At 35.1% G+C, this 10,847-nt stretch overlaps 1 protein-coding gene across 1 annotated transcript; it reads right to left on the bottom strand.

The window, feature by feature from the left end:
- Window positions 1-429: 429 nt before the first annotated feature.
- LOC150075596 (uncharacterized) lies at window positions 430-1,571 on the bottom strand. The gene has a single exon (XM_090388573.1). It carries the CDS (start codon window positions 1,569-1,571, stop codon window positions 654-656), a length of 918 nt encoding a protein of 305 aa, XP_090244699.1. The 3' UTR covers window positions 430-653.
- Window positions 1,572-10,847: the final 9,276 nt, after the last annotated feature.

The raw sequence follows: 10,847 nt of genomic DNA, 5'->3' as shown, positions 1-10,847 counted from the left end.
AATTTTCATTATTTGATGATTTGATTTGTTTATCTATATTGGGAACATTTTATTTTTTTGTGAATAAAACTACAGGTAACATCTTAGGAAATCATAGATATAAAATGAGGAAGTGTAGACTTTTGATGGCAAGATCTTAAAAAAATCAAAAATAGCAATTTTTGATTTTCTAAGAGCTCTTTGTTTTATTATCCTAAGCATTAACATTTTCTTTGGCAAACATTACACACAGTAAATGTTTGAATAAACATACTGAAAGAATCAATGACAGAAGAAAATATCTTCTTGTAAAGCTGCATGATGCTGAAAATACTACTATACATGCTTATCAAGCAAAGGATTTTTCTTTTTAGTATGATGAATAAATGTTTTTTCAGAATACCTGACTGGAAAAATGCTTTGATGCACACTTCATAAGAGAAGTTTTTCACACATATGAATGAACAAATTCAGACTACACAATGTTGTAAATACCTTGAGACATGTTTTATAAGAGATGTGTTTCTCTTGACTGTGAACGTGTAAATGGGATTTTAGATGAGATGACTAAAAATTTCTTGCCACATACTTCACAAGATAAACGTCACTCCTGGGAGTGAACTAACAAATACATTCTGAGAACACCTAATGCTGAAAATGCCTTGCCACAAATTTCACATGAATTTCCCTGGATTATGAACTGTTACATGTTTCTTCAATTGACCTGATCGTGAAAATTCCTTGCCACATATTTTGCAAGTAAAGAGTTTTTCGTGAATGTGGACTAATGAATGACTTTTCAAATGACCTGATCGTGAAAATTCCTTGCCACATATTTTGCAAGTGAAGAGTTTTTCGTGAATGTGGACTAATGAATGACTTTTCAAATGACCTGATCGTGAAAATTCCTTGCCACATATTTTGCAAGTGAAGAGTTTCTCCTGAGTGTGAATTAATATGTGGGTTTTTAGATGACCTTGTTGTGAAAACACCTTGCCACATATTTCACAAGTGAAAGGTTTTGCCTGAGTGTGGACTAATGAATGAGTTTTCAAATGACTTGATCGTGAAAATTTCTTGCCACACATTTCACAAGTGAAGAATTTCTCCTGAGTGTGAACTAATACATGAGTTTTTAGATGACCTGATTGTAAAAATGCCTTGTCACATATTTTACAAGTGAAAAGTTTCTCCTGAATGTGGACTAATGAATGAGTTTTCAGATGACCTGATTGCGAAAAGACTTTTCCACATATTTCACAAGTGAAAATTTTCTCCTGATTATGGACTAATAAGTGTTTTTTCAGATAACTTGATTGTGAAAATGTCTTGCTACATATTTCACAAGAGAATGTTTTCTCTTGAGTATGAATTAATAAATGTCTTTTTAGGACATCTTGCCTAGCAAATGCTTTTCCACATATTTCACAAAACAATGTTTTCTCCTGGGTGTGAACTAAAAGATGTCTCTTTAGATCACTTGATTTTGAAAATGCCTTGCAACAAGTTTCACAGGAAAAAGGTTTCTCCCGGGTGTGAAATGCTAAATGGGTTTTTAGACTTTGTGAGCTTGACAATGCCTTACCGAGCATTTCATAACAGAAGGGTCTCTCCTTAGTGTGAATAATAAATGACTTTTGAGATTAATAGATTGCAATGCCTTACCACATATTTCACAGGAGAAAAGTTTCCATTGAGTATGAATTGTAAACAAGTTTTTAGTTCATCTGATCTCGAAAATGACTTCTGCCATATTTCTCAAGAGGTTTTCTCCTGAATGTGAACCAATAAGTGTCCTTTGAGTATGCAAATATTTTCCTACAGGTTCTACATATATAATTGTGTTTTGTCTACTTTTCTTTCTGTTTTGATGGATTAATCCTTTGAGAATACATTTCTGTAATTCTTGCTTTTAATAACTCCATTCTGGCTAATGAAACCTTGTTTACCTTGCTTAGTTATGTGTTTTAATGCATTTTTCTGTGATTTTTCTTGAGTGCATGAAGAGTTCCTTCTTACATAACAACACATTGTTAGTTTCAACAGCAAATATTTTCAGTCTGAAAATAATTTTTCCATTAATACTTTTACTTGCCAAGAGTAAGATCACTGTCTTATTCTGTACATCTACTCTTATTTTGTTTAACTTCCTGCTGCCATTTTACTTCATTGGATCAACAATTTATTCTATCTTCTTGAATCTGAAAAAAAAAAAACAGAAAAAATAAATTTAAAATTATTTAAATTAAAATAAACTATAATTATAAAATAATTAAAAATAAAATATAACATATATATATATATACTTCTGCCTAGAAGTTTGGAATTACAACATATGACAACAGTTGATTATTATTTTTTTTTGAAATTAGCTATGATAATGTAAGGTTTAATAAAATAAAAAACCACTACAAAAATATTGAAATTATCAATATTAATATACTGATTATTCATCAAAATAACTTCCATGAGATTTTATCACTGCCTTAAACAAACATGTCATTCGTCATTAATTTTATAAGTTTCTTAACTAACATTATTCCAAGCAATCTCCAAGGTTCCAGAAATTTTGTGAAGATGGCCAGACTTCATGGACTTGACAGTCTAGATCAGAGGTTCCCAAACTTCTCGGTTCACGGCACCTTTAGTGTCCCAGTAATTTTTTCACGGCACCCCTAGGCCAAAAGAAACACCTAACACAGTGGTTTTCGACCTTTTAATATATATCTATATAAAAATTTTATTCTTTATATAGAGGTACTAAATAAAGATCAATTATAGATCACCACAAAATTAAAAAGATACGGTACAATGGATATCGTACACCTTTTTATAATGAAATAAATGTATAAATTTCAAAAAAAAAATAAATAAATAATAATAATAACTTTAAGTAACTTAAACCGAAATTACACGGCACCTCAAGAATGTTGTTGTAGCACCCTAGTGTGCCGCTTGCACCCCAGTTGAAAACCACTGGTCTAGATGATCACATAAAAGATCTATTGAGTTTATGTAAGGTAATTGCGGTGACCATACCATAATTTGTAATATCCCTTCCAGTTGTTTAGCTGCTAGAAAGTTCTTGCGCAGCACAGAGCTGTGCTTCGGGTCATTGCCTTGTTCTAATATAAAATTTCTTCTGCAAAGTCGAAGTCCAGAGAATATTGCATCATGTTCAAGAATATTTTTATAACTTTATTTTTTATAAAATTCCTTCAATTCTGATATCACCCATTCCGGAAAAACAGAAGCAAATCCCAGATCATGATGGAACCACCACAGTGCTTGGCTGTAGGTGCTAAACAATGTAGCACCAATTTTTCTTCAGTTGATTGTCTCACATAAACTCTATGATTGGATCCAAAAATTTAAAATTTGGATTCACCCATCCGCAGTACATTTTTCCACTCTTCAATTATCCAATGTCAAGGCCAACATGTTCTTTCAATTTTCCCGGTTTAGTAAGGATTTTCGGACAACTACATGATCATGAAGCCCTGCTTGTTAATAGGATATATACATACACAGGACTTTCTCTGTTCCGACTGAACTCAGCTTGGATTTCGGGTGCAGTAAGTCATCGACTGCACTTAGAAATCCATGTTATGGTCTTATCTTGTATTTCCATTTTTATATGCAGTTGTCCTGATCATCGTTTGTCCTTTAAGCTGCCAGTGTCCTTGAATTGTTGAATGCTAATCTGTACTCCTTTAAATGAAGAAACACCTAGTTTTTTGCCAATACTTTCTTTATACAGAATTATAATTGTACTTCTTTTTTCAACACGCAGTTCCTTATTTCTTCCCATGTTTATCACAAAACACTCTTTCTGAATGATGGGTGTTTGAATTTATAAATTACAGCTCTTACTCCTCAATTAATATCATTGCAAAACACTCTAAAATCATCTACAATGTACTACTGCATAGGAATTTTCTGGATGCTCTACCACATTCAGGAATCGCCTACACTTTTCTGGAACATTTTCAATATTCTAGAAATTTCTTAAATATTATTTAAGTTTTTTAATTTTTATACATAATAGAAAATATTTTAATAAAAGTTGGTAAATAAGTTGGTTCTATTTTAATAAAAACTTTGAAAATTAAGAAAAATGAAACGTGATTCCAAACTTCTAGGTGGAAATGTATTGAAGCCCCTGCCATTCAGTTTAGATGTACAAAATTTAAGATGGAAAAGTTAACAAAATTAAAATAACATAATTTAGTATAATTTTGAAGAACTTACACTAAATTATCTGGTTAATTGAAATATTTTGTGCTTCTAGAAACCATGGTCATGTTGTGGCTTCTTGATAAATATGTACCTTGGTTTATGATTATTTTTTATTGATTTATATATTTTTTCCATCTTATCTATGCTATTAGTCATAATTTATTTCACTACAGATTATTACATTAATTTTTACTTAACTCGCTGTGCATTAAAAATGCCTTTATTTGTAAATTATAAAAAAATTGTTTACTTAACCTAATTATGTTTCAAAGTGCATTTCCTAAAAGTGTCTTTTATTTTATTATATATACAGAACTTATATTTTCAACAGTATGGAAATACAGGGGTTTCAAATTTCATGCACCCCAATCAATAATTAACAGTTAGAGGAGTTCACAAGATAGACAGAATACAAGAAACAGCACCGTATTCAGCAGTCACGGGCTTGAACCCCAGTCACTCAAGGCACATATACTTATGCACCCGTGCGCCTGACCACTAGGCTACGGCGGCCTTCAATTATGTCTGCAGTGAGCTGCCGCTGTTCCACACTAGTTTCACTTCAATTGTGTCACTGGTCCAAATTGTTCTGTTTGATTAGAGTGGTTTTTAGGGATTACTTTCAAAATACAATTAGATTGGTGGAATTGTGGTGAGGTTTGGATTTATAAATTTAGGGCAACCCATAGGGTGGAATAATGGGTTCAATATAGTGGCCAAACTGCAGGTTTTCCTTAAACCAACCTATAGCATTTTGCCCTACTTTAAAGCTGATAGTGGCAGAAGTCCCTTTATTTGAAAATTCTTAATATTTGATGAATCCTTACTGATAATCAGATTGAGAATATTTCTTTCCCTTGTGGCATCTCCAATATAATGATACAGAAAACAGACATCCAGTGAATGCCCAACACACAGATTCCAGACAATCTCAGACAAATTAAAGTCTCCCATAATAAGACATCTGATTTGCTCACCCACTAGTATATTAATTATATTCAACGAAGCCACCTGGTCTACAGTAACACACTTTGGCAATGAGAAGGTTGGAAAGACATGCTGGTAAACAGCATTACATTCTCCATGCAACTACCAGATACAAACATGGCAAAAATAATGGAGAACTGCATACCGGTATTCATCATTCATAACATAGCTTTCCAAGGTTTATGGGACCAATTATAATGGGCTGTGCACCAGGCAGGTTAACACTGTCTCTTTCAGCCTATGATGTTTGGTTTGTGTGCTACAGCCCTTCCATAAAATCTGACGATATGCAGCACCCTGTGAATTGTCCTTGTAGTAATATTAATTCCCTTGGCTTCCCTAAACTCCTGGTAGATGGTATTCAATGAGAATTGATGGGAGCTACACATCAATCTTCTCAGAACCATCTAGTCTCTTTCCATTCCATAAATTTCTGCAGTTTACCTAAATGTTTCCTGGTCGTAATAGCACTACAACATTTTCATTTTGTGATTACGTCAGCCACCACTGACCTTGGGTACTGCAGAGTTGTTGCAATGTCACAAATATATTGATTACTAGTGTGATATCCTATGATGAGTCCACACTGAAATTTAAGCCCAATGCTTCAGCATTTCAGTGATCTGCTTGCTTCTGGCGAATGCAGTTGCTTTTATACCACTTCCCAACACAAGGATGGTGGGTATCATTGATTTTTCCCAAATCCCAGGAGCATCCTGATGCTCTTGGCAATTATGGAATTTATCATATTCAAATTCTGCATCCTCTTATTCATAATGTCTGCATTCGTTGATTTGCCAGAACTTGAAATCATAAAATTAATTAAATACACTCCTGGCATGTAAACACATGAGAATATGTCTCTTTGTTCTAAATGGCTATTAGATGCACAGGAAACTGCTCACCTTGCTAGCCATTTCATCAACACAAAAATGCATCAGTACAAAATCCTGAAGTAAATTTCTGACAATTCATACATGGTAAGAGGTATACAAAACAAATCCTAGCAAGGACATCCATTGCATTTAATAAATGCGACACGAACAATTATATATTTTTTTGCTTCTTTCATTAGCAGGGCTGTCTTAAAACATGTAACAAGTCAAGATGCTGCAAAAACGATATTATTATTATTATTACAGGAACTTCCCAGCTTACACAAATTCGACTTTACGTAAGTTTTTGCCAGCTGGTGCAAAATGAAAAAAATATGAAACGTATTTTGCATCCCATAAGAATAAATGGAGGTATCGTGAAAATATCGTAATGTGAACCCATTGTTTTTTTTTTTTTTTTTTTTGTAATTCATTCCAAGTCCTTGGAAGTTGAAAATTTCGCTATATGACTAAGCTATTTATCTCTCTAAAAGGTCATATTTATAATGGAAATTTCACTACACTTTCGTCGTTATCATATGTTCCTTTATAAGAATCAATTTTGTGATATTTTCTAAAACATGTTTCTAGATGTCACAACCAAAAACAACAAAAACAATTTGCACTTTCCAGTTTATTGGGCTTTTCTGTTAGCACAATCTATTATAAACTGGTAGTAAACTCGATCTTATTGCATTTGCAATAGTTGCGATAATAACTGGAATTGTGTGGGTTTTTACGTTACGGTATTATGGTGAAATATGTTCCCCTTCACTGAAATCTCTAATCATATAAAAAACAAAGTTTCGGAAACTTCTCTTCATTCCTATTTACATATTACAATGATGAAGGGAGAGGGACCAAGGGAAAGTGCAAGTGATAGCAGTGCCAGGAAACAAAACAAAATTTATTTAGAAATGAAGATGAAAATGATTAAGAAGAAAGAAGCAGGACAAAGTTTGTCATCTATTGCAAGGGAATTAGGTCCCGCTGCTTCAACAGCAAATACTATTATAAAGGACACTGCACGTATAAAAGAACATGTCAAAGGATCAATGCACTTAAGATTAACAGTGATCACAAAACGGTGTTCAGGTGCTACATCGAAGATGGAACAGCTATTAATAATATGGATGGAAAATCAGATTCAGAAGCAAGTGCCCTTGAGTCCAATGGCCATTCAAGCAAAAGAAAAAAGTATTTATGAAGATATTAAGGATAAGTACGGCTAACCCCAAGCCAAGTTCGGGAAAGCAATGGGTGGTCTAATAGGTTCAAGCATCATGCTGGTTTCCAAAACATTAAAGTATGTGGTGAAGTCGCCAGTGCCGATTCTGCAGCTGCAGAAAAATTTTGTGCTGAGTTGGAAAAAATTATTGATGAAAGCAGCTATTCAATGCAGCAAACTTTTAACGTCGACGAGACTGCTCTGTATTGGAAAAAAATGCTGGATCGAACATACATTGCCAAAGGGGAACAGACAATGCCAGGTTTCAAGGCTTCAAAAGATAGGGCCATGCTCTTGGAATGGGGTTATGCAGTGGGAGATTACAGATTAATACCACTACTTGTGTACCATTCTGGAAATCCTTGTGCATTTAAGGGCATCAATAAAGCCACCTTACCCATGCATTTCCAATCGAACCAGGGAGCATGGATAACAATATCTCTCTTTGAGGATTGGTTTAAGTGCTCCTTCATTCCCGAGGTTGAAAAATATTGTAAAGACAACGACGTTCCTTTCAATATTTTGCTTCTATTAGATAATGCTCCTGGACATGATATATATCTACATGATTCAAATGTGAGAGTCATATTTCTACCACCAAACATGAATTCACTCATTGAACCTAAAGATAAGGGTGTTATTTTGAATCTAAAAGCATACTATTTATAACCAACATTTGCTCGGCATTGCCTGCAGTAGACTGTGAGAAAAATTTTACGTTAAGAGACTTTTGGAAATCTTACAATATTTACCACGCCATCATAAGGCCTGGGTGCAAATTACTAAAAGTTGTTTAAATGGCATATGGAAGAAAATATATGCCCACGGCACGTAAACGGCTTCAAAGGGTTTGAAAAAGGCAAATCATATGAAGATAAGATTGTAAATGTTGCAGAGCTACTTAAGTTGGAGGCTGCTGCCAAAGATGTGGAGTTAATAGAGGAAGAAAAGAAATTATCTAACAAAGAACTTAGTGACTTGCAGGCAGCAAAAGTGAAAGAAGAAAATGCTGATGAAACTCAAGATGAACTAATGGAGCCAAGATGCCAAGGAGCCAAGATGCTTCATCACCAGAGAGAGATGGCAATGGCATCTCATGAAATTGCATCAGCAATGGTGAGGTTTGAGAAGACGGATCCTGACAGTGAACGAGTCTTAAAAGTTAACAGAAGGGTGAATGATGATATGCTTACTTGCTACAAAGAAATCTACGATGAAAAGAAAGAAGCCACCATCTTTTTTTGTAGTTTAATAATTTTTAAAATTTCGTGCTTTTGTAATTTTTCCGCGCATGAGATACATTTCTTGGCTAAGATTTAGTATCTGGTGCACCCTCTCTACACGGCAGTGATTGACGGGTGCTGACTCTGCCCAGTGTCACGTGATCTCCTGTACATATAGAAACATCTAGCATGCGTGCCACGCCGTGCATGTCAGTGTTTCCGCATGTTCAGGTTATGAACTTCGCTGTTAGAAATGTCACTTGAGCCGACTGTTTTATTTTATGTTTTGTAAAAGGCTGAATAATAAGTATATAAGTGTATATACTATGGTTTCTTGTGTGGTCAGGGAAATGGTTTCTTGTATAGCCTACACAAGAAACCATTTCCATTCGATTGCATTCATTTAATGATTCTTTGATTCAATCAATTCGGTGAGCGCAGTTGCGAGTGCTGCACAAGCATGGGGGAAATTCTGTCTTACCTAAAATTCGACTTAAGTGGAGTTCCACGGAACGCAACCCTTACGTTAATCGGGGAGTGGCTGTATTATTATTAGCCAAATGGTGCAAGGAAGCCTGAGGCTTATGCTGCACCAGCCAAAAAAAAAATTCCCGAGTTACCTTGAGTATATCTAAAGTATACAGATATTTTTGTTTGGTCGCCTTATCAATTGCATTTAATGAATATGGGCTTGGCACACCCAGAGTCCTGACCTGGATATCATTCTTCTCTTTCTTTGTGATTTCTCTCTCTCTCAGGGTAACTCGTAAATATTTTTTTGCCAGTGCAGCATAAGCCTCAGTCTTCCTTGCACTATATGGCTAATAATAATAATATTTACAATCTGTAAGTCATACAACTAAGCGAAAAATGAAACACATTGACCTGTACACCGTGCTTATGGCGGTTGGTTACAGTCCATCACCAGAGTACTCTGTGATAGCATTTTACTTCTGTGTGAGTCCATCTGTTCAAACACAGCATTCACGGAGAGGAAAATTGCGTCATCACGCCCCACAGCGGTCTCTTTATGTTTTTCACCAGTAAATAATTACAAACTTTGGGTTAACGTTATTGTTTATTCAAATACTAATTACGTACTGATATTGATATTTATTAATAATCAATAATAATCATTGTTCATTCAAGATAAAATAGTTGGTATATGACATCATGATACGAATTTTACAAAAAAAAAAAAAAAAATAGCAGCGAGACCACGGGTTTTGTTTTGGTTTTTATAGCACATGAGCGACTAATGAAATGATGATGTGCCCAGACCATGGGTTGTTGTTATTGTTATAAGTGGTTTATTAGGAGCATCGGCAACTAAGGCCATAGTCTGTAAATTGCGTGTGTTCTGTGGTCGATTTTGTTTTTCCTAGAAAAGAAACCCGAGTTTCCGGGAGAAAACACTTTGCTACCCTCACCTGAGACCGACTAACTCAGCCACGTTGTGAAAAAAGGCCCATAAAAATTCCTGCCGTCATCGACGGACTCGAACTCAGGTCTTTGCCACCCGGTGTAGGGACCGGTGTAACTGTACTACCACGAGGGCAAGACCATGGGTGCCAGCAGTAAGGGGTAAAGGGACACACTTTTCCCCGAATTTTTCAATTAATATAATTCGCGTGATTTTTTTCTCACAAGAGGACTAGCAAATAGAGAAGGGCAACAAGATTGGTGAGAGGAACAAAGGGTTGCTCTTACCAATAGAGGCTTAAATTCTGCAAGTTGCAGCATCTGGAGACTAGGCACCTGCAAGGATCTGATTGAGGTGTATAAGGTTTATGCCTCTCACCTGAGGGGGCATAAATTCAAATTGAGGAAAGACAGCTTTAGAATAGATGTGCAGAAGTTTGCCTTTAGCCAGCAGATAGTTGATTGCTGGAACAGACTGCCATCTGTTGTTGTGTAAGTTGACAGTTTAAATAAATTCAAGCCAGAACTAGACAAACATTTGGACTGACCAGATGGGTAAAATGGGAAGGTTTTTTTTTTTTTTTTTGCTGATGCTATATAAGCTTGCTTTTTTGCACAATTAATGCTAATGCTAAATAAAAACCATGACCTGGATTTGGCTGGTTCCTAATTCCTAAATAATTTATTTTTTCTTATTTTGCATTATGATTCTAGTTGCTCCTCTTGCTTGATAAGCCTTATCATTCGACAGGAAGCTGATATATAAACAACATTCTAAAAATCGTAAGGAATACCAAATGTTGTCGGGATTAGGAGCATCAGCGACTGTGGCTGATGGCCATAGTATGTCTGCAAATTGCATCTGTTCCGAGGTCAGTTTTCTTTTTGCTGGGC

This window comes from Mastigoproctus giganteus, chromosome 14 (genome assembly GCF_048544385.1).
Source record: "Mastigoproctus giganteus isolate SK-2022 chromosome 14, ASM4854438v1, whole genome shotgun sequence".
Lineage (NCBI taxonomy): Eukaryota > Metazoa > Arthropoda > Arachnida > Uropygi > Thelyphonidae > Mastigoproctus > Mastigoproctus giganteus.
This window is presented reverse-complemented; position numbering and strand designations above follow the sequence as displayed.